At 38.6% G+C, this 25,875-nt stretch overlaps 1 protein-coding gene across 3 annotated transcripts in view; it reads left to right on the top strand.

Moving 5' to 3' along the window:
* The window catches only part of SLC17A1 (solute carrier family 17 member 1), a 65,449-nt gene that overhangs the window by 4,061 nt on the left and 35,513 nt on the right, over nucleotides 1–25,875 (top strand). For 2 of the 3 annotated variants that reach the window (XM_010365020.1, XM_030929337.1), the window contains 4 exons: nucleotides 1,397–1,569; nucleotides 13,757–13,990; nucleotides 14,074–14,161; nucleotides 14,510–14,596. In XM_010365020.1, coding sequence (XP_010363322.1) covers nucleotides 1,397–1,569; nucleotides 13,757–13,990; nucleotides 14,074–14,161; nucleotides 14,510–14,596 — 582 coding nt within the window. The remainder of the gene's footprint in view (nucleotides 1–1,396; nucleotides 1,570–13,756; nucleotides 13,991–14,073; nucleotides 14,162–14,509; nucleotides 14,597–25,875) is intronic. The other variant, XM_010365030.1, reaches the window with a different exon arrangement.

The following is a 25,875-nucleotide window of genomic DNA, read 5'->3' as shown; positions in this document are numbered from 1 at the left end:
AGGATGGATTAATCATAGGCGCCTCTTCCACACCTGATTTAGATGATGAGAATTTGGACTGTGCTATGAGATTTTGATGAGGTTTTGAACATAAGTTGATAATGTAATAAAACGAAGAATTTGGGAAGCTTGAAATGGGTGAATGTGTTTTGCATGTGAAATGAACATGAGTCTTTAAGACCCAGATGGTGGACTGAAGTAGGCAGAATTCTACGTTTACTTTCAAGATTCCCAGCCCCTGGTGTATACACACTTTCTCCCAGTTATTTAAGCAAACATTAAGCTAGGTGCTGCTTCAAGGGGTTTTGCAGATGTCATAATGGTCCCAAATCAGTTAATCTTAAATAGGGAAATTATGCAGTTAGGAGAGATCTAATCACATGAACCCTTTAAATCTGGTTGTACAGGTCAGAGACAGAGTAGTTAGATTCAAAGAGTGAGAGGGATTCAACATAAAGTAGATTCCCATTGCTGATTTTGGAGATGGAGGGGGCCATACTGATTAATTTTTGCCATTTTTGAACTTCACAAAACTAGATTCCTATAGTATATACTGTCTGGTGTCCAGCTTCTTTAACTGAACGTGTTTTTGTTGAAATTCATCCATATTTATCCAAATTGTTGTGTAAAAGTAGTTCCTTCCTTTTATTTCTGAGTAATATACATTGTATTAAAATACCACAATATGTTCATTCTTTCCAAACATTCTACTATTTTGAATAAAGCTGCTATAAACATTTCTGTACATGTCATTTTGTAGACATATACCTATATTTCTCTTGAAAAAAATGCCATTTGTTGAAAAAGACTTTACTTTCCTCCAATGAATTGCATTAGTACATTTATTTTTTAAAAGTTAACCATATATGCCTGTCTGTTTCTGGACTCCCTACTTTCTTCCATCAATGAACTTGTTTGGCTGTACACCAACTGATTACTCTAGCTTATATCAATAAGTAATTACATTTTTTTAAATGCCGTTTTTCTCCACATTGGGCATATATGAGTCTTTCATCCAGTGTATTTTTAAAATGTTGGAAAAGAAATAGTTTTCTTGACAGAAAATGTCTTTGTTGTTATAAAGGGGACTTACATCCAAGAGTAACACAGGGTGTTTATAAAGGGCCTTTTAAAAATAGACATGAGCCAAAGAACTTTAAAGATTGGCTTAATTTTCTTGTAATTTCTAGTTGGCATTATAATTTTAAGGAGAATATGGTACTATTATATCAGTCTCACATCTTCCTATTATATAATAATTATCAAAGGTCATTAAGTACAATAAAATTTTAAATTAATATCTAGGAGTCCAAATTTCTGAATGTCCCTCCTATACTTAAAGTATGTTTTTATCTCAGCTGTGTCAATAATTGAGACTTTTTGTTTTACTTTGTAGTTCCAGGTTTCTGTTCCTTTCGCTATGGATTGTCTTTCCTTGTGCACTGTTGCAATGTTATAACAGCAGCACAGCGCACATGCCTGAACCTCACAATGGTAGTCATGGTGAATAGCACAGATCCACATGGTTTGCTCAACACCTCCACAAAGAAGCTCCTGGATAATATAAAGGTATATCAATAATTTTCTCCACAGTCAAATGTTTAAAACCCTCTCTTGCTAACTAACTTGAGTAAAGATGGAATTGTATTGATATGATAATATAATTTAAAAAGAAGCTCAAGTCTTCATCTACCTTGCCAGGAGTGACCTAAATAAAATGCTCCATGATTAAAGTATGCCTCAATACTTCTGAAGGGCTTGTTGTGTAAATCCTTCTATGCAAGGGAGAATAAAACCCTAAAGTTAGGGTTTCTTTACAATCTAGAAATTTGGACAAGAGAAAAAAAAAGGAAAGCATTTTAAACCAGAAGTGGAAGGTGAAGACACATTACATTTTTAAAGTTTTTGACAAGCAGGATATTTAAATGTTTCATTAATTTCATTTCTGGAAGATAATCAGTTGTTATCTGTCAGAAGCTGTAGATGCAGGAAAAAATAAAAACAAGATAGGTAATGTCAGTAAAAAGATGGAAACTATAAAAAGAGTAAAAAAGAAAAACTAGAAATCAAGGAAACTATATCAAAGAATGCTTTTGAGGGGCTCATCAGTAGACTCCACACCACTGAGGACAGAATTAGTGAACACGAACATAGATCAATAGAAACTTCCAAAGTTGAAATGCAAAGAGAAAGAGAATGAAAAAAAATTAACAGATCATTCCCAAATTGTAGACAGTATCAAATGGTGTAACATGTACATGACCAGAACGCTAGAGAGAATAGGAAACAAGAAATATATTTTTTTTAAATGGCTGAGAACTTTCCATAATTAATGACAGACATCAAACCACAGATCCAGGAAGCTCAGAGAACACCAAACAAGGTAAATAGCAAAAAGAAAAACAAAGAAAAGCCACCTAGGCGTACCATATTTAAATTTCAGAAGACCAAGACAAAAAGAACATTTCAATAAAACCAGAGGAAGAAAATACCTACAGGGGAACAAGTATAAGAATTATAGCAGACTTCTCATCAGAAACCATGCAAACAAGGAGAGAAAAGTGAACTTTCTAATGTGTTGAAAGAAAGAAAACCCCTGCCAACCTAGAATTCTGTATTCAATAAAATTATTGACAAAATTGAAAGACTATAAAATTTCAAGCTGTAGCTGTAACTTGAAAAAGCCTTTATTGTCTTTCAATTTTTGTCCTTCAATTTTCCCTCCATATATATGAATTTATGGCCATTGGGCTTACCACAAAAGAAATGTTAAAAGATGGTAGATTTTAATCCAACTATATTGATAACCACTTTAAATGTGAATGTTCTAAACACACCAGTTAAAAGACAGAAATTGTTAGAATTGATAACAAATAAAGATCCTCAAATATTCTATCTACAAGAAATCCTGTTAAAATATAAAGAATCAGATAGGTTAGAAGTAAAGGGATGAAGAAAGATGTAAACTATGCAACCATGAGAACACAAATAAAAAGAAAACTGAAGTAGCTATATTAATTTTAGATAAAGCAGAGTTTATAGCAATGAAGATAACCAGAGATAAAGAGGGCATTACCCAATGATAAAAAGAGTGAATTCTCCAAAAACAAATGATTCTAAACATGATCCCTAACAACGAATGATCCTTAACAACAGAGCAGCAAAATACAGGAGGCAAAAACTGAGAACTGAAAGGAAGAATAGAAAAATACACACTTGGTAACTGTTTTCTATTTGTTAAATCTGTTCTTTGCTAATTTTTTTTTGTTCACATTTTGCCTTCTCTGGGTTTAACTGAGCATTTTATATGATTGAATTTTATCTCCCCTCTTGATATATCATTTATACTTGAAAAAACCTGTTTTAATAGCTTCTATAGGTTTTATGATATACATTTGTAAGAATATAAATCTACCCCTATATAACACTACACTATTTCATGTATCATGAAGGCATCTTGTAACAGAATATTTCCAATTCCTCTCTCCCATCTCTGTGACTACTGTTATTCATTTTATGTATCTATATGTTATAAACACTCAAAACATTCCTTCAACAAAAAGTTATCTTTTAGATCAATTCAAAATAAAATATTTTCCACTTTCATTTATTCTTTTCTAATGGTCTTACTTCTTAAATGTAAATCCACATTTTTTAGCTATACCACTTTTCTTCTGCCTGAAGAATTTCTTTTAACATTTTTGTGTGTTGTGCTTTTGTAGTTGCATATAAGAAATCTTTGCATAACCCAAGATCAAAAAAAATTTCTATGTTTTAGAAGCTTTATAATTTTTCATTTTACAGTTAAATCTATGATTCATTTTGAATTACTTTTTATATATGTTGCATTAAAGATTTTTTTTTAACATATGGATATACAATTTTTTTCCAGCCCAATTTGTTGAGAAATCTTTTCTTTCTCTGTTGAATTACCTCTGAATGTTCATTGAAAATTAGTAGACCCTATTTAAAGACTTGTGGGAATAGGAACAACTCCAGTCTCCAACTCCCAGCGCGAGCGACACAGAAGACCGGTGATTTCTGCATTTTCAACTGAGGTACTGGGGTCATCTCACTAGGGAGTGCCGGACAATCGGTGCTGGTCAGCTGCTGCAGCCTGACCAGCGAGAGCTGAAGCAGGGCGAGGCATCGCCTCACCTGGAAGCGCAAGGGGGAAGGGGATCCGTTTTCCTAGCCAGGGGAACTGAGACACACAACACCTGGAAAATCGGGTAACTCCCACCCCAATACTGCGCTGTAAGCATACAGGCATTCCAGGAGAATATATCCCACACCTGGCCGGGAGGGTCCCACGCCCACGAAGCCTCCCTCACTGCTAACACAGCAGTCTGCCGCGATCTATCCGCAAGGCAGCAGCGAGGCTGGGGGAGGGGCGCCCGCCATTGCTGAGGCTTAAGTAGGTAAACAAAGCCGCTGGGAAGCTCGAACTGGGTGGAGCTCACAGCAGCTCAAGGAAGCCTGCCTGTCTCTGTAGTCTCCACCTCTGGGGACAGCGCACAGCTGAAGACCAACAGGGGAAGTAGCGGGAGCCGGTGCAGACGCGAACGACTCTGTCTGACAGCTTTGGGGAGAGCCGCGGATCTCCCAACGCGGAGGTTGAGATCTGAGAACGGACAGACTGCCTGCTCAGGTGTGTCCCTGACCCCTGAGTAGCCTAGCTGGGAGAAATCCCCCACTAGGGGCAGTCTGACACCCCACACCTCACAGGGTGGAGTACACCCCTGAGAGGACACTTCCAAAGGAAGAATCAGACAGGTACACTCGCTGTTCAGCAATATTCTATCTTCGGCAACCTCTGCTGCTGATACCCAGGCAAACAGGGTCTGGAGTGGACCTCAAGCAATCTCCAACAGACCAACAGAGAGTCCTTCTGACTGTCAGAAGGAAAACTATCAAACAGGAAGGACACCTATACCAAAACCCCATCAGTTCGTCACCACCATCAAAGACCAGAGACAGATAAAACCACAAAGATGGGGAAGAAGCAGGGCAGAAAAGCTGGAAATTCAAAAAATAAGAGCGCATCTCCCCCTGCAAAGGAGCGCAGCCCATCACCAGCAACGGATCAAAGCTGGTCAGAGAATGACTTGGACGAGAGGAGAGAAGAAGGCTTCAGTCCATCAAACTTATCAGAGCTAAAGGAGGAATTACGTACCCAGCGCAAAGAAACTAAAAATCTTGAAAAAAGAGTGGAAGAATTGACAGCTAGACTCATTAATGCAGAGAAGATCATAAACGAAATGACAGAGATGAAAACCATGACACGAGAAATACGTGACAAATGCACAAGCTTCAGTAACCGACTCGATCAACTGGAAGAAAGAGTATCAGCGATTGAAGATCAAATGAATGAAATGAAGCGAGAAGAGAAACCAAAAGAAAAAAGAAGAAAAAGAAATGAGCAAAGCCTGCAAGAAGTATGGGATTACGTAAAAAGACCAAATCTACGTCTGATTGGGGTGCCTGAAAGTGAGGGGGAAAATGGAACCAAGTTGGAAAACACTCTTCAGGATATCATCCAGGAGAACTTCCCCAACCTAGTAGGGCAGGCCAACATTCAAATTCAGGAAATACAGAGAACGCCACAAAGATACTCCTCCAGAAGAGCAACTCCAAGACACATAATTGCCAGATTCACCAAAGTTGAAATGAAGGAAAAAATCTTAAGGGCAGCCAGAGAGAAAGGTCGGGTCACCCACAAAGGGAAGCCCATCAGACTAACAGCAGATCTCTCGGCAGAAACTCTACAAGCCAGAAGAGAGTGGGGGCCAATATTCAACGTTCTTAAAGAAAAGAATTTTAAACCCAGAATTTCATATCCAGCCAAACTAAGTTTCATAAGTGAAGGAGAAATAAAATCCTTTACAGATAAGCAAATGCTTAGAGATTTTGTCACCACCAGGCCTGCCTTACAAGAGACCCTGAAGGAAGCCCTAAACATGGAAAGGAACAACCGGTACCAGCCATCGCAAAAACTTGGCAAAATGTAAAGACCATCGAGGCTAGGAAGAAACTGCATCAACTAACGAGCAAAATAACCAGTTAATATCATAATGGCAGGATCAAGTTCACACATAACAATATTAACCTTAAATGTTAATGGACTAAATGCTCCAATTAAAAGACACAGACTGGCAAACTGGATAAAGAGTCAAGACCCATCAGTCTGCTGTATTCAGGAGACCCATCTCACATGCAGAGACATACATAGGCTCAAAATAAAGGGATGGAGGAAGATCTACCAAGCAAATGGAGAACAAAAAAAAGCAGGGGTTGCAATCCTAGTCTCTGATAAAACAGACTTTAAACCATCAAAGATCAAAAGAGACAAAGAAGGCCATTACATAATGGTAAAGGGATCAATTCAACAGGAAGAGCTAACTCTCCTAAATATATATGCACCCAATACAGGAGCACCCAGATTCATAAAGCAAGTCCTTAGAGACTTACAAAGAGACTTAGACTCCCATACAATAATAATGGGGGACTTCAACACTCCGCTGTCAACATTAGACAGATCAACGAGACAGAAAGTTAACAAGGATATCCAGGAATTGAACTCATCTCTGCACCAAGCGGACCTAATAGACATCTATAGAACTCTCCACCCCAAATCAACAGAATATACATTCTTCTCAGCACCACATCGCACTTATTCCAAAATTGACCACATAATTGGAAGTAAAGTACTCCTCAGCAAATGTAAAAGAACAGAAATTATAACAAACTGTCTCTCAGACCACAGTGCAATCAAATTAGAACTCAGGACTAAGAAACTCAATCAAAACCGCTCAACTACATGGAAACTGAACAACCTGCTCCTGAATGACTACTGGGTACATAACGAAATGAAAGCGGAAATAAAGATGTTCTTTGAAACCAATGAAAACAAAGATACAACATACCAGAATCTCTGGGACACATTTAAAGCAGTGTGTAGAGGGAAATTTATAGCACTAAATGCCCACAAGAGAAAGCAGGAAAGATCTAAAATTGACACTCTAACATCACAATTAAAAGAACTAGAGAGGCAAGAGCAATCACATTCAAAAGCTAGCAGAAGGCAAGAAATAACTAAGATCAGAGCAGAACTGAAGGAGATAGAGACACAAAAAACCCTCCAAAAAATCAATGAATCCAGGAGTTGGTTTTTTGAAAAGATCAACAAAATTGACAGACCGCTAGCAAGGCTAATAAAGAAAAAAAGAGAGAGGAATCAAATAGATGCAATAAAAAATGATAAAGGGGATATCACCACTGACCCCACAGAAATACAAACTACCATCAGAGAATACTATAAACGCCTCTACGCAAATCAACTAGAAAATCTAGAAGAAATGGATAATTTCCTGGACACTTACACTCTCCCAAGGCTAAACCAGGAAGAAGTTGAATCCCTGAATAGACCAATAGCAGGCTCTGAAATTGAGGCAACAATTAATAGCCTACCCACCAAAAAAAGTCCAGGACCAGATGGATTCACAGCTGAATTCTACCAGAGGTACAAGGAGGAGCTGGTACCATTCCTTCTGAAACTATTCCAATCAATAGAAAAAGAGGGAATCCTCCCTAACTCATTTTATGAGGCCAACATCATCCTGATACCAAAGCCTGGCAGAGACACAACAAAAAAAGAGAATTTTAGACCAATATCCCTGATGAACATTGATGCAAAAATACTCAATAAAATACTGGCAAACCGGATTCAGCAGCACATCAAAAAGCTTATCCACCATGATCAAGTGGGCTTCATCCCTGGGATGCAAGGCTGGTTCAACATTCGCAAATCAATAAACGTAATCCAGCATATAAACAGAACCAAAGACAAGAACCACATGATTGTCTCAATAGATGCAGAAAAGGCTTTTGACAAAATTCAACAGCCCTTCATGCTAAAAACGCTCAATAAATTCGGTATTGATGGAACGTACCTCAAAATAATAAGAGCTATTTATGACAAACCCACAGCTAATATCATACTGAATGGGCAAAAACTGGAAAAATTCCCTTTGAAAACTGGCACAAGACAGGGATGCCCTCTCTCACCACTCCTATTCAACATAGTGTTGGAAGTTCTGGCTAGGGCAATCAGGCAAGAGAAAGAAATCAAGGGTATCCAGATAGGAAAAGAAGAAGTTAAATTGTCCCTGTTTGCAGATGACATGATTGTATATTTAGAAAACCCCATCGTCTCAGCCCAAAATCTCCTTAAGCTGATAAGCAACTTCAGCAAAGTCTCAGGATACAAAATTAATGTGCAAAAATCACAAGCATTCTTATACACCAGCAACAGACAAGCAGAGAGCCAAATCAGGAATGAACTTCCATTCACAATTGCTTCAAAGAGAATAAAATACCTAGGAATCCAGCTTACAAGGGATGTAAAGGACCTCTTCAAGGAGAACTACAAACCACTGCTCAGTGAAATCAAAGAGGACACAAACAAATGGAAGAACATACCATGCTCATGGATAGGAAGAATCAATATCGTGAAAATGGCCATACTCCCCAAGGTTATTTATAGATTCAATGCCATCCCCATCAAGCTACCAATGACTTTCTTCACGGAATTGGAAAAAACTGCTTTAAAGTTCATATGGAACCAAAAAAGAGCCCGCATTGCCAAGACAATCCTAAGTCAAAAGGACAAAGCTGGAGGCGTCACGCTACCTGACTTCAAACTATACTACAAGGCTACAGTAACCAAAACAGCATGGTACTGGTACCAAAACAGAGATATAGACCAATGGAACAGAACAGAGTCCTCAGAAATAATACCGCACATCTACAGCCATCTGATCTTTGACAAACCTGAGAGAAACAAGAAATGGGGAAAGGATTCCCTATTTAATAAATGGTGCTGGGAAAATTGGCTAGCCATAAGTAGAAAGCTGAAACTGGATCCTTTCCTTACCCCTTATACGAAGATTAATTCAAGATGGATTAGAGACTTAAATGTTAGACCTAATACCATAAAAACCCTAGAAGAAAATCTAGGTAGTACCATTCAGGACATAGGCATGGGCAAGGACTTCATGTCTAAAACACCAAAAGCAACGGCAGCAAAAGCCATAATTGACAAATGGGATCTAATTAAACTAAAGAGCTTTTGCACAGCAAAAGAAACTACCATCAGAGTGAACAGGCAACCTACAGAATGGGAGAAAATTTTTGCAACCTACTCATCTGACAAAGGGCTAATATCCAGAATCTACAAAGAACTCAAACAAATATACGAGAAAAAAACAAACAACCCCATCAAAAAGTGGGGAAAGGATATGAACAGACATTTCTCAAAAGAAGATATTCATACAGCCAACAGACACATGAAAAAATGCTCATCATCACTGGCCATCAGAGAAATGCAAATCAAAACCACAATGAGATACCATCTCACACCAGTTAGAATGGCAATCATTAAGAAGTCAGGAAACAACAGGTGTTGGAGAGGATGTGGAGAAATAGGAACACTTTTACACTGTTGGTGGGATTGTAAACTAGTTCAACCATTATGGAAAACAGTATGGCAATTCCTCAAGGATCTAGAACTAGATGTACCATATGACCCAGCCATCCCACTACTGGGTATATACCCAAAGGATTATAAATTAGTCTACTACAAAGACACATGTACACGTATGTTTATTGCGGCACTATTCACAATAGCAAAGACTTGGAATCAACCCAAATGTCCATCTGTGACAGACTGGATTAAGAAAATGTGGCACATATACACCATGGAATACTATGCAGCCATAAAAAAGGATGAGTTTGCGTCCTTTGTAGGGACATGGATGCAGCTGGAAACCATCATTCTTAGCAAACTATCACAAGAAGAGAAAACCAAACACCGCATGTTCTCACTCATAGGTGGGAACTGAACAATGAGATCACTTGGACTCGGGAAGGGGAACATCACGCACTGGGGTCTATCATGGGGAGGGGGGAGGGGGGAGGAGGGAGGGATTGCATTGGGGAGTTATACATGATATAAATGATGAATTGATGGGTGCTGACGAGTTGATGGGTGCAGCACACCAACATGGCATAAGTATACATATGTAACAAACCTGCACGTTATGCACATGTACCCTAGAACTTAAAGTATAATAAAAAAAAAAAAAAAAAAAAAAAAAGAAAATTAGTAGTTGGAGGTGTAACACTACCTACTGGAATTTTAAGACTTACACAGTTATAGTAATAAAGACAGCGTAGAATTAGTGTAAAGACAGAAAATAAATCAATGAAATATAATAGAGAGACTGACACACATATGAACAACTGATTTTTTAAGATATGCAAAAGAACAAACATAAAACTGGACTTCATCAGAATTTAAAATACTGTTAAGATAATGAAAAAACAAGCCAGTGACAGGGGCACATGTTTGCAAATCATATCTTTTAAAGAACTTCTATCCATACTCAATTAAAAAACACAACCCAATACAAAAAATGGAAAAAAGATGTGAACAGCTATTTCACCAATGGGAATACACAGAGGAAAAATACTCACATGAAAAGATGCTCTATATCATTTGACATTGGAGACAAACATCAACTACAAAGATAAATTACTGCACACTGATTCAAATGGTTAAAATTGTAATGATTGCAAATACAAAATGTGTGCAGGAATGTGGAGGAACTAGAATTCTCCTACAGTCCTGGTGAGAATGAAATGTGGTGCCACCACTTTGGAATACATTTTGTCATTTCATAAAAAATTAAGCATACACCTACCATATGAGACAGCCATTCCACTGTTAGTTATTTACTGAAGAGAAATAAAAACATATGTCCAATCAGAGACTTATACATAAATGTTCTATAAACATTTTTGTCTAGCTTTATTTCGATAGCCAAAAAACTAGAAATAACCTAAATGTCCATTAGTAGGTGAATTAATGAACAAACTATGGCACATCCATAAAATATAGTACTACTTAGCAGTATAAATAGAATGAACTACTGACACAAAGAACAACATAGATAAAACTTAAGATAATTATGCCAAGTGAAATTAGCTAGACAATAAAAAAGAGTACATATGACAGGACTCCCTTAATATAAAACTTCTAGGTGGTGATAGCTTCACAAGTATATATATAGATACAGTTTATTGTGTCAATTATCTATTTTATATAAAATCTATTATATATAAAATCTATTTTATATAAAGTCTATTTTATATAAAAGTGTTTTGAATTGTATTCTTAAATATTTATGGTATTCCAGTGCTTTGGTTTAAATACTGAGAACCTCATATTCTAGAGAAATGGCAACTCATGGGAGTTGTATTTTAGAGCCTTCTCTATGGCTCTAAAAGAGGAGGGAGCTCTTGAGCTATGGAACTTGAAAGATTTCTCTAGCACATGCATCAGCCTGCCACCCCATGAAACCTTTTGCCATCCCATGAAATTTCCTGTCACAATTCAGTTTACTGCTACATAAGGTACTACATTTAAAAATGAAGAAATAGAATACATAATTATTCTAAATAGAAAAACACACCAGAAAATTATTCCACAAAGCATATCTAAATTGTAGTCTAACATTACAAAATAACCTAAAAATTAGTAAAGCAATTATAGCTATGGAAGATACTGCACCATAGTGCAGTATCTACAAGAACTCAAAGTAGACATGGCCAGACCACAGGAGGCTATACTTGAAGAGCAGATGAATGAAAAAAGGAAATTGACAGGAAAGGATTATCAAAAAGTCAGAAAGAACACTTTAGAAAAAAAGATGAAATAACAAGAAAAACAAGGAAGAACAGACACACACAGATATTTTACCACAGTAAGAAAACACTGATTATAGAAAAGAAGATGAAAAAGAAGGTAGATGAGGAATATTCTGTAGTCAGTCTTCCCTCTTCCATCAAAGTCAAGGAGAATGTGTTATTATTCTTTTTAAAGTGTACCAACCTGACAGAAATTCTACCATAACTTTAAAGTATATATTCTTTTATTACTAATGGTATTACACATTTGTATATTTCTGTGACCTATGGTTATTGATCATTTCCATTTTGTTCTCTTATAAATTATCTAGTGATACCCTTAATACATTTTCCTTGCTTAGGTATTGTACATCTCTTATTCATTTATATGACCCATACAAATGTGTATATATATTTATTTCTAAGATTTACATAAAGTCATTTATACGTTTATATGTGGAGTTCTTTGTTCAATGGCAACTAGTTAATGCATTGAATAGAAAAATATAAACTGAGGATTTATTTTTCTGGTGTGAGTAGTTTCAGTCTGAGCTCAAGGGATTTAAACCAATTCTGGTGAACTTTTTTTATTTTCTACATTCTGCTGTGGAGAGTGATGGCTTTAAGCCATAAGAAAAACTATCCAAGATTTTGAGTGATCGGTTCACATGCACAGGGAGAGTTGAACAAATGTTTGTTGGCCCATCTGATATGGGTATGGGTGAGTATTGACTTCCTTGGTGCTTCCTGTGATTAAAAACAAGAAAAAACAAAACCTGACTGAGCATTCTGCTTCATCTTCTGTGTAGCCTTCTTCCCCTCAGTGGAAAAGATCTGGAACTTCCCTGGCACCCAGGCTACTATACAGATGTGTCTCACTGGTTATTATTTGGTATTGAGAGTCACTCCTACCAAATTTCTCCATGGAAGTCCTTTTCCATCCAAGAGAAATATACACTCTAGAGGCCACAGCTATAGGGTGACAGGGACTTGAAAAGGAAAGAAAAAAAGAGGAATGGAGGGATAAGATAATAGTGATGACAACAAACATATGGATTCCTACCTATTTTATTTAATATTGAACCAAAAATAACACCCAGCACATTCACCGTTTATTCAGGAAACTCTTTGTTACTTAATATGTTCCTCCTAATTATGCAACTAACAGAGAAAGTTTAGAAAATGCCACTATCTTAGACACTTCCAAATAAACTTTATCCTGTCCTCCCCTACTACCATTAAGATTTCTTCCTATTCAGTGGGTCCAAAAACATGTGCAACCTCCTTCTTCATAGTCTCAACAATAAATTCAACATTAGGATTTTCTTTTATCATTCTTTAATAATGTAAAAAGAAACTATAGAAGGCCCTCTAACGTAGGAATGGACCAACAAATGCATTCTGGATAAAACATGCCACATCAGAACCAAGTAAAAGAAGAGAAATGACCTTTTTCTTTTTACTGTTCCTTGCAGTTGTTTTTACAGCTCAGACAGAACTCTTCATGGTTTTATCTTCTCTCTATCATGACTTTTCTCTCTGGGAGCAATATGTATGTGGGGAAAAGTGGTTTTGTGAATGAGTTTAAATTAATGGAGGAGTTAGAGAAAGTGAACAGGCAAGAGGAAATTCACAACTGTAGTATACTATGAAGTACAGGAAATTAACTATTTAAATGTATGTATGCTGTGCAGGAGGAGTTTACATGCAGTTTAGCAACATTCAAGAAACAAGCATTAAATGTCTATGCTGTGAGTGGTACTGGAGGGAGGTACAGATGGTGTCCTTGGCTGTGAGGACTTTACATTACTCCAATAATAAAATGTAAATATGTATAGAAAATGGTGTGATTAAAGAATAAAGAAGGTCATGTGATAAAGAATACTAATAAGAAGGGAGCTACTTTACAAGAGGTGAGCCAGAAGAACAGTTTCCCTGAATCCCTGAATGTCACAGTAAATTTCTGATATGCAGAGTGATTCGACGTATCCCCCCCCTTGTCTTTTAGAACCCTGTGTATAACTGGAGCCCAGATATCCAGGGACTTATCTTGAGTTCCACCTTCTATGGTTCCATCATCATCCAAGTTCCTGTTGGATACTTCTCTGGAATATATTCTACGAAGAAAATGATTGGCTTTGCATTGTGCCTCAGCTCTGTGTTAAGCCTACTCATCCCACCAGCAGCTGGAATTGGAGTAGCTTGGGTCATTGTATGTCGAGCAGTTCAGGGAGTAGCCCAGGTATTAAAATAATGCTAAAACTAAACAGAGTTTAAATTCACAGGAAGTATTAGAGATTAAATGTCAAAACTTTCTCATTTCAGGGGATAGTTGGAACAGCCCAGTTTGAAATATATGTCAAATGGGCTCCTCCCCTGGAACGAGGCCGACTTACTTCTATAAGTACATCAGGTAAAGAGTTAGAGACTAGAATGTTTGAATCCTATTTTCATCATTGCATTATGTTCTTCCCTAGAGCCATAAGAAACATGTGTTTTGAATGGTCAAGGGCTTTGGAAATCATCTATTTCAGCATTCTTGCTGTGAAGATGAGAGAATTGTATAGAATGGAGAAGAGGCATCCTTATCTCAACAGAGAAAAAGAGAGAAAAGAAAATATTTTTATTTTCTTCTGATATCTGTGTTAATGATACACAAATTTATTTCACAGGAAATTGTTCATTGCTACAGTGAGACTACATTATCTGTACTTTCAGATGGCTGCATTAATTAGGGATGTTCTTTGTACCTACTGATTAGGGTTTTTGCTGGGACCCTTTATTGTCCTACTTGTGACTGGAGTAATCTGTGAATCTCTGGGCTGGCCCATGGTCTTCTATATTTTTGGTGAGTCTCCTTCTGTAAAATCCTAGTTATTATTCAGCAGAATCTAAGAAAAATTTAAACATTAAAACCCAATATAATGTAATAATTCATATAAAGTTAAAATTAAAAATCAAGAACTCCACTGAGTGAAAGAGAGAAGTCAATATTCATTAAGTTACTACCACAAGCAAGGTATTATGATGCTTAAAACTATACATGTATTTTCATACATAACTTTTGTAATTCTATAATGTAGGTGCTATAGATGCATATGCTTTTATATGAAACTCTCCAGGAAAAGGATGATCAGAATAAATAAGTTTATAGATTTCAGAAATATATTACTTTTTATACTTAACATTCAAAGCATGATGTGGAGCACTACCCCATAATCAAACACATTAATTTCTACGGTAAAAAATGAAATCTGTGCAAACTAAAATACACACAAAAACTATAAAGAAATAAGGTTTACAAATAAGTGATAATATCACTTTTGGCTCTCTGATCTTGATTTCAGGTTTGTGAATAAGAAAATGTGGATAGGTTCTATTATGCCCATTTGATATGTGAGGAAATTTCAAAAGGCTTAGGTAACTTGATCAAAGTCATATACTTAAGGCAAAATTAGAAGAATTTATTTACAAAATGATCACTTAAAAAGGTAAGTATGAGATGTGGTAGAATCCCAGGAATAGTCCAGTTACCTGGGGCTAGTGATACAGGAGCTCGTAACATCTAGCATCCCCAGGTCCAAAGCCATCAAGCAAGGAAGTAGTTATCAGAATCCATTAGGAGAGCTCTATAGAGCAGGATGCCTCCTGATTTTTCATAAAAGGACACATAGATTGAGGCAATCACAGGACAGAGGTAACCAGGGTTTGAAAAAGCACCTTGATCTCACTCAATTCTCTCCCTCTCATCTCTGCCTGGAATTTCTGTTGGCCAAATCCAGGTAGAAGCAGAGGACATGGGGGCCTACTGATGTTCATTCATATCAGCCATCTGTAGCCAAAGCAAGGTGAAGAAGGATGAGGAGAACATCTAGGGAGACAAACAGAAGATATCCAATACATACAGTGAGCAGATGGCAGAGGCCTAATCTGAAAACACAACTTCCATCCTCAAAATTCCATTGCTGTTAATGACTGTGTTAGTCTTCAGTAGTAGACAATGGTCAGTATAGTGATGGAACATTAGCCCCTTATCAGGAAAGGTGCTGAAAAAACTGAGAATGGCTAGCCTGAGGAAGAGAAAACTTGAGAAAACATACCTTGTAGGACTTTCATATAAATAAAATGCAGATCTGTTTTGAATTACAAAACTAACCCAAATATGCAAAATTATGGGGAAGCGGGGGAGCAGGGGAGAGGTTTCAGCTCCATATAAGGAAAACTTTGGAATAACTAATGCTGCCCAACATTGCTGATCAAGGGTTGAATGACATCTAATATTTATGTTGTATTTCTGTGATAAGATCATGTACAGCAATGTATGCCACTTACAGTTATCATGGGTGGCTTCATGAAACTCAAACGAAGCTGTTACACAACTACACTTTGTACTATGATAATAGCTTTACTGTGAAGTCCCTCCCATGTTTCTACCTTATCACTAAGAATCGAGGAAAAGAGATTAGATGACAGCTGTTTAGGAATTTAGGTGTCTGCCTCCCACAACCCTTTTACTGGAAATTACATGATGTCCACATATGTCAAATGACCTGTTCATTAGTGGCAGAGGGAAAACTAAAACCAAGATTGTTTTAAAATTCCATTTGAATATTCTTGCCAATAAAGTTGAACAAATCTGAATAGATACTGTTTTAAAGAATAAGACAATAACTGTATTTAAGCAGCTGATAATTGCTGGAGATTACCAAATAGAGTAAATTGAGTCACAGACTTACATTTGCACTTAAAATGGCCTGGCCAGTTGGGCGCAGTGGCTCATGCCTGTAATCCCAGCACTTTGAGATGCTGAGGTGGGTGGATCACCTACAGTCAGGAGTTTGAGACCAGTCTGGCCAACATGGTGAAACCCTGTCTCTACTAAAAATACAAAAAATTAGCTGGGTGTGGTGGTGGCCGCCTGTAATCTCATCTACGCAGGAGGCTGAGGCAGGAGAATCACTTGAATCCAGGAGGCGGAGGTTGCAGTGAGCCGAGATCATGCCATTGCACTCCAGCCTGGGCAACAAGAGTGAAACTCTGTCTCAAAAAAAAAAAAAAAGCCTATCTATCCTGCTATATTTGTCTCCTAAAGACTATTTCAAACTCCTTAACTCTTCTCAAATCTCTAAAATGATTCCCTTTCCCTGTCTTCTATCTCAACTAACCTCCCTTTGACCATTGAAATCATTGCATAATCTGTCTGTACCCATTGCCTACATTTCCTAGCATCTCACACTCTCCTTAACTCACATGTGACTAGTGTCTGCGCCATCAAGCACAGCTGTTGCCAAGATCACTTATGGCTTCTGTCACAGCTGCCCTGAGGCCAGGCCAGAGGGCCCTTGCCCTGGATTCCACATTGTGGAGAGCCCATTCTAGCCCCTCTCTAGCTAGGCTCTCTTCATAGGGCAGGTGCCAAGACAGTAGGCTCTGTAGAGCTCATGACTCCGCTTCTAATCATTATACTTGGAATGTGTTGCTTAAATAGAACCAAGGCTATTGGTTATATTGGAAAAAACCAGCAGGGTTCTTCCCAATATCCATTGAATTGGGGAGTGACCAAGGGAGGTACGAGGCACTATTTGCACAAGATATGAATGGTACACCATTGGGGAAGGCAAGGGTTTCCACATATATCCATTCAAAGTACCTAGCAAGGTGGGAATGGATCTGGGTAGGAATGGGTCAAGCTTCAGACTAGTCACCAGAGATTTGTGTTCAGAATTCTAAATTTAAACATGACTCTTCAGGTTATTTTTTTTCCCTTTGGCTTCTTTCAAAATTGTCTTTGATTTATTGAAGTTGAATATTATATTGTAACTGAAAATCAAGTTAGTTGCTTACCACATGCACAGTCCAATTAACAAGAGTGGGGGCTGGTACAAGAAAAGTGGATTTATTCCAAAGCTAACTTGGGGAAGGGAAACAAAATTTCTTGCTTTTAAATGTGCCATTTCACCTTTGGAGCTGAAGTGGCAAAAAAAAATAAAAAATAAAAAATAAAAAATAAAAAATAAAAAGTGAGCATTTTCATAAGGTAGGAGAGGAAATGAGCAAGAGCAGGGGTCCCCTTGCTACCAGGCAGTTATCTACTGCACAGTTGAGGTGGCACTTTCATGGACAGAAGTAGGTTGAAAAAGTGGCCAAAAAGGGCATGTTTTCCATATGCTCTCCTGGTGGAAGAAAGTTCCAAGGCCACTCCTGGAGAGTGGAAGTTCTGAGGCCACGCCCTAGAGATGAAAGTTCCCTGGCAATTTGGTCTGCAGATTGACTGTCAGCTCTGGAGGAGAGCTACGTCTTGAAGCACGTAGTTAGGAGAATTTTTCCTGTAGCGAATGCCTGGTGAGGGGAGGAGGTGAAACGTTGTATTTGCATTTCTGGAGGGCTAAGTTGGAAATGAGAAGCAAGAGGAAAAGGGGAAAGGCGAAAAGAAGAGAAAATTTTTTAAAAAATAGTAATTCGGGGCGGAGCAAGATGGCCGAATAGGAACAGCTCCAGTCTCCAACTCCCAGTGCGAGCGACACAGAAGACCGGTGATTTCTGCATTTTCAACTGAGGTACTGGGGTCATCTCACTAGGGAGTGCCGGACAATCGGTGCTGGTCAGCTGCTGCAGCCTGACCAGCGAGAGCTGAAGCAGGGCGAGGCATCGCCTCACCTGGAAAGTGCAAGGGGGAAGGGAATCCGTTTCCCTAGCCAGGGGAACTGAGACACACAACACCTGGAAAATCGGGTAACTCCCACCCCAATACCGCGCTTTACGCAAACGGGCACACCAGAAGAATATATCCCTCACCTGGCCAGGAGGGTCCCATGCCCACGGAGCCTCCCTCATTGTTAACACAGCAGTCTGCGGAGATCTAACCGCGAGGCAGCAGCGAGGCTGGGGGAGGGGCGCCCGCCATTGCTGAGGCTTAAGTAGGTAAACAAAGCCTCTGGGAAGCTGGAACTGGGTGGAGCTCACAGCAGCTCAAGGAAACCTGCCTGTCTCTATAGACTCCACCTCTGGGGGCAGGGCTCAGCTAAAAAAACAACAGGGGAAGCAGGAGAGGCCTGAGCAGACGCGAACGACACTGTCTGACAGCGTTGAAGAGAGCAGTGGATCTCCCAACACGGAGGTTGAGATCTGAGAACGGACAGACTGCCTGCTCAAGTGGGTCACTGACCCCTGAGTAGCCTAACTGGGAGACATCCCCCACTAGGGGCAGTCTGACACCCCACACCTCACAGGGTGGAGTACACCCCTGAGAGGAAGCTTCCAAAGTAAGAATCAGACAGGTACACTCGCTGTTCAGCAATATTCTATCTTCTGCAACCTCTGCTGCTGCTACCCAGGCAAACAGGGTCTGGAGTGGACCTCAAGCAATCTCCAACAGACCTATAGCTGAGGGTCCTGACTGTCAGAAGGAAAACTATCAAACAGGAAGGACACCTATACCAAAACCCCATCAGTACGTCACCATCATCAAAGACCAGAGACAGATAAAACCACAAAGATGGGGAAAAAGCAGGGCAGAAAAGCTGGAAATTCAAAAAATAAGAGTGCATCTCCCCCTGCAAAGGAGCGCAGCCCATCGCTAGCAACGGATTGAAGCTGGTCAGAGAATGACTTTGACGAGATGAGAGAAGAAGGCTTTAGTCCATCAAACTTCTCAGAGCTAAAGGAGGAATTACGTACCCAGCGCAAAGAAACTAAAAATCTTGAAAAAAGAGTGGAAGAATTGACAGCTAGACTAATTAATGCAGAGAAGGTCATAAACGAAATGACAGAGATGAAAACCATGACACGAGAAATACGTGACAAATGCACAAGCTTCAGTAACCGACTCGATCAACTGGAAGAAAGAGTATCAGCGATTGAGGATCAAATGAATGAAATGAAGCGAGAAGAGAAACCAAAAGAAAAAGGAAGAAAAAGAAATGAACAAAGCCTACAAGAAGTATGGGATTATGTAAAAAGACCAAATCTACGTCTGATTGGGGTGCCTGAAAGTGAGGGCGAAAATGGAACCAAGTTGGAAAACGATCTTCAGGATATCATCCAGGAGAACTTCCCCAACCTAGTAGGGCAGGCCAACATTCAAATTCAGGAAATACAGAGAACGCCACAAAGATACTCCTCCAGAAGAGCAACTCCAAGACACATAATTGCCAGATTCACCAAAGTTGAAATGAAGGAAAAAATCTTAAGGGCAGCCAGAGAGAAAGGTCGGGTTACCCACAAAGGGAAGCCCATCAGACTAACAGCAGATCTCTCGGCAGAAACTCTGCAAGCCAGAAGAGAGTGGGGGCCAATATTCAATGTTCTTAAAGAAAAGAATTTTAAACCCAGAATTTCATATCCAGCCAAACTAAGTTTCATCAGTGAAGGAGAAATAAAATCCTTTACAGATAAGCAAATGCTTAGAGACTTTGTCACCACCAGGCCTGCCTTACAAGAGACCCTGAAGGAAGCCCTAAACATGGAAAGGAACAACCGGTACCAGCCATTGCAAAAACATGCCAAAATGTAAAGACCATCGAGGCTAGGAAGAAACTGCATCAACTAACGAGCAAAATAACCAGTTAATATCATAATGACAGGGTCAAGTTCACACATAACAATATTAACCTTAAATGTCAATGGACTAAATGCTCCAATGAAAAGACACAGATTGGCAAACTGGATAAAGAGTCAAGACCCATCAGTCTGCTGTATTCAGGAGACCCATCTCACATGTAGAGACATACATAGGCTCAAAATAAAGGGATGGAGGAAGATCTACCAAGCAAATGGAGAACAAAAAAAAAGCAGGGGTTGCAATCCTAGTCTCTGATAAAACAGACTTTAAACCATCAAAGATCAAAAGAGACAAAGAAGGCCATTACATAATGGTAAAGGGATCAATTCAACAGGAAGAGCTAACTCTCCTAAATATATATGCACCCAATACAGGAGCACCCAGATTCATAAAGCAAGTCCTTAGAGACTTACAAAGAGACTTGGACTCCCATACAATAATAATGGGAGACTTCAACACTCCACTGTCAACATTAGACAGATCAACGAGACAGAAAGTTAACAAGGATATCCAGGAATTGAACTCATCTCTGCACCAAGCAGACCTAATAGACATCTATAGAACTCTCCATCCCAAATCAACAGAATATACATTCTTCTCAGCACCACATCACACTTATTCCAAAATTGACCACATAATTGGAAGTAAAGCACTCCTCAGCAAATGTAAAAGAACAGAAATTATAACAAACTGTCTCTCAGACCACAGTGCAATCAAACTAGAACTCAGGACTAAGAAACTCAATCAAAACCGCTCAACTACATGGAAACTGAACAACCTGCTCCTGAATGACTACTGGGTACATAACGAAATGAAGGCAGAAATAAAGATGTTCTTTGAAACCAATGAGAACAAAGATACAACATACCAGAATCTCTGGGACACATTTAAAGCAGTGTGTAGAGGGAAAATTATAGCACTAAATGCCCACAAGAGAAAGCAGGAAAGATCTAAAATTGACACTCTAACATCACAATTGAAAGAACTAGAGAGGCAAGAGCAAACACATTCAAAAGCTAGCAGAAGGCAAGAAATAACTAAGATCAGAGCAGAACTGAAGGAGATAGAGACACAAAAAACCCTCCAAAAAATCAATGAATCCAGGAGTTGGTTTTTTGAAAAGATCAACAAAATTGACAGACCGCTAGCAAGACTAATAAAGAAGAAAAGAGAGAGGAATCAAATAGATGCAATAAAAAATGATAAAGGGGATATCACAACTGACCCCACAGAAATACAAACTACCATCAGAGAATACTATAAACACCTCTACGCAAATCAACTAGAAAATCTAGAAGAAATGGATAATTCCTGGACACTTATACTCTCCCAAGACTAAACCAGGAAGAAGTTGAATCCCTGAATAGACCAATAGCAGGCTCTGAAAATGAGGCAACAATTAATAGCCTACCCACCAAAAAAAGTCCAGGACCAGATGGATTCACAGCTGAATTCTACCAGAGGTACAAGGAGGAGCTGGTACCATTCCTTCTGAAACTATTCCAATCCATAGAAAAAGAGGGAATCCTCCCTAACTCATTTTATGAGGCCAACATCATCCTGATACCAAAGCCTGGCAGAGACACAACAATAAAAGAGAATTTTAGACCAATATCCCTGATGAACATCGATGCAAAAATCCTCAATAAAATACTGGCAAACCGGATTCAGCAGCACATCAAAAAGCTTATCCACCATGATCAAGTGGGCTTCATCCCTGGGATGCAAGGCTGGTTCAACATTCGCAAATCAATAAACATAATCCAGCATATAAACAGAACCAAAGTCAAGAACCACATGATTATCTCAATAGATGCAGAAAAGGCTTTTGACAAAATTCAACAGCCCTTCATGCTGAAAACGCTCAATAAATTCGGTATTGATAGAACGTACCTCAAAATAATAAGAGCTATTTATGACAAACCCACAGCTAATATCATACTGAATGGGCAAAAACTGGAAAAATTCCCTTTGAAAACTGATACAAGACAGGGATGCCCTCTCTCACCACTTCTATTCAACATAGTGTTGGAAGTTCTGGCTAGGGCAATCAGGCAAGAGAAAGAAATCAAGGGTATTCAGTTAGGAAAAGAAGAAGTCAAATTGTCCCTGTTTGCAGATGACATGATTGTATATTTAGAAAACCCCATCGTCTCAGCCCAAAATCTCCTTAAGCTGATAAGCAACTTCAGCAAAGTCTCAGGATACAAAATTAACGTGCAAAAATCACAAGCATTCTTATACACCAGTAACAAACAGAAAGCCAAATCAGGAATGAACTTCCATTCACAATTGCTTCAAAGAGAATAAAATACCTAGGAATCCAACTTACAAGGGATGTAAAGGACCTCTTCAAGGAGAACTACAAACCACTGCTCAGTGAAATAAAAGAGGGCACAAACAAACGGAAGAACATACCATGCTCATGGATAGGAAGAATCAATATCGTGAAAATGGCCATACTGCCCAAGGTTATTTATAGATTCAATGCCATCCCCATCAAGCTACCAATGAGTTTCTTCACAGAATTGGAAAAAACTGCTTTAAAGTTCATATGGAACCAAAAAAGAGCCCGCATTGCCAAGACAATCCTAAGTGAAAAGAACAAAGCTGGAGGTGTCACCATACCTGACTTCAAACTATACTACAAGGCTACAGTAACCAAAACAGCATGGTACTGGTACCAAAACAGACATACAGACCAATGGAACAGAACAGAGTCCTCAGAAATAATACCACACATCTACAGCCATCTGATCTTTGACAAACCTGAGAGAAACAAGAAATGGGGAAAGGATTCCCTATTTAATAAATGGTGCTGGGAAAATTGGCTAGCCATAAGTAGAAAGCTGAAACTGGATCCTTTCCTTACCCCTTATACGAAGATTAATTCAAGATGGATTAGAGACTTAAATGTTAGACCTAATACCATAAAAACCCTAGAAGAAAATCTAGGTAGTACCATTCAGGACATAGGCATGGGCAGGGACTTCATGTCTAAAACACCAAAAGCAACGGCAGCAAAAGCCAAAATTGACAAATGGGATCTAATTAAACTAAAGAGCTTCTTCACAGCAAAAGAAACTACCATCAGAGTGAACAGGCCACCTACAGAATGGGAGAAAAGTTTTGCAATCTGCTCATCTGACAAAGGGCTAATATCCAGAATCTACAAAGAACTCAAACAAATATACAAGAAAAAAACAAACAACCCCATCAAAAAGTGGGCAAAGGATATGAACAGACATTTCTCAAAAGAAGACATTCATACAGCCAACAGACACATGAAAAAATGCTCATCATCACTCGCCATCAGAGAAATGCAAATCAAAACCACAATGAGATACCATCTCACACCGGTTAGAATGGCAATCATTAAAAAATCAGGAAACAACAGTTGTTGGAGAGGATGTGGAGAAATAGGAACACTTTTACACTGTTGGTGGGATTGTAAACTAGTTCAACCATTATGGAAAACAGTATGGCAATTCCTCAAGGATCTAGAACTAGATGTACCATATGACCCAGCCATCCCACTACTGGGTATATACCCAAAGGATTATAAATTATTCTACTACAAAGACACATGCACACGTATGTTTATTGTGGCACTATTCACAATAGCAAAGACTTGGAATGAACCCAAATGTCCATCTGTGACAGACTGGATTAAGAAAATGTGGCACATATACACCATGGAATACTATGCAGCCATAAAAAAGGATGAGTTTGCGTCCTTTGTAGGGACATGGATGCAGCTGGAAACCATCATTCTTAGCAAACTGTCACAAGAAGAGAAAACCAAACACCGCATGTTCTCACTCATAGGTGGGAACTGAACAATGAGATCACTTGGACTCGGGAAGGGGACCATCACACACTGGGGCCTACCATGGGGAGTGGGGAGGGGGGAGGGATTGCATTGGGGAGTTATACATGATATAAATGATGAATTGATGGGTGCTGACGAGTTGAAGGGTGCAGCACACCAACATGGCACAAATATACATATGTAACAAACCTGCACGTTATGCACATGTACCCTAGAACTTAAAGCATAATAAAAAAAAAAAAAAAAAAAAGAAAGTGTAAAATAAAAAAAAAAATAGTAATTCATTCCCTTTTTCTTAAAAAACTGGGGACATTTGGTTACAACATGTCAGGTTGTAACTTTTTTTTTTTTAATTTATTCTTCTTGGCATTCTCTGGGATTCTTATATCTGTGGTTTGAAGTTTATTATTAATTTTAAGAAATTCTCAGTAACTATTGCTTTAAATATTTTTTCTATTTTTTTCTTTCCCCTCCTTCCCTTCCTTCCTCCCTCCCTCCCTCCTTCACTTCCTTCCTCCCCGCCCCCGTTGCTTTTTCTTTCTTTCTTCCTTTCTTTCTCTTCCTTCCTTTTTTTCTCTTTCTCTCTTTCTCTATTTCTTTCTTTCTTCCGGTATGTTTCTTTACAAGTATATTACACCTTGTGGTATTTTTTTGTTACATGTATATTACAGCTTTTATAATTGTCCTACGATTCTTAGATATTCCATTCTTTTTTTTTTTTTTTTTTTTTTTTTTTTTTTTTTTTTTTTTTTTGTGAGATGGAGTCTTGCTTTTGTCACCCAGCCTGGAGTGCAATGGCATTATCTCAGCTCAGCGCAACCTCAACCTCCTGGATTTAAGTGATTCTCCTGCCTCAACCCCCTGAGTAGCTGGGATTACAGGGGCACATCACTATGCCCAGCTAATTTTTTTGTATTTTTAGAAGCAACAGGGTTTCACCATGTTGACCAGGCTGGTCACGAACTCCTGACCTCAGGTGATCTGCCCGCCTAGGCCTTCCAAAGTGTTGGGATTACAGGCGTGAGCCACCACGCCCAGACCATTCTGTCTTTTTAGTTCTTTTTTCTGTCTTTGCAATTCAGTTTTAGAAATTTCTATAGCCATTTTATCAAGCTCACTGATTTTTTCTTGGTCATGTCTAGTCTACTGATTCATCAAAGGCATTCTTTATTTCTATTACAGTATTTTTATTTCCAGCAGCCCAGCCTCCCCATCTAGGGGTGTAGTTTCTCCCTGAACAATATAATTCATGCTTACAGGTAAACTACCACTCACTAACATTTATGTCCCACAAATAATTTGATCTTTCTGAGTCTCAGTTGCTCATTTTGAAAAAGAGATAATAAACAGTATTATATGAATTTTCGGGGAGTTGAATGAATAAAATAATTTTTGTTCTTTTTTATCCGCTACCAAGTCGACTCCGTAAAGGCAGGGATTTTTGTCTGTTTTATTCATTGCTGTATCCCCAGTACTTAAAATAGGTGCATGGTAAATAATCGGCACTTAGTATTTGTTAAATGAATGCAAGTCTTCTGGAAGACTGACTGGTGAGCGCTATATACTTCCTGTCCCAACAGAGAATTCCTCACAGTCAAGTTATTCATATAAAAACTCATGTAAATAACTTGTCAAACTCTTATAGAACTCCAACAATCCCTGAAGTCTGGGCTATATCTCAGGAGGCTACGCTGTCAAAACTGGGTCATAATAGCAAAGACATGGAGTCAACCTA

This window comes from Rhinopithecus roxellana, chromosome 4 (genome assembly GCF_007565055.1).
Source record: "Rhinopithecus roxellana isolate Shanxi Qingling chromosome 4, ASM756505v1, whole genome shotgun sequence".
NCBI classification, from domain to species: Eukaryota; Metazoa; Chordata; class Mammalia; order Primates; family Cercopithecidae; genus Rhinopithecus; species Rhinopithecus roxellana.
Note: the sequence above shows the minus strand (reverse complement) of the source record. Positions and strands in the feature narration are given on the sequence as shown.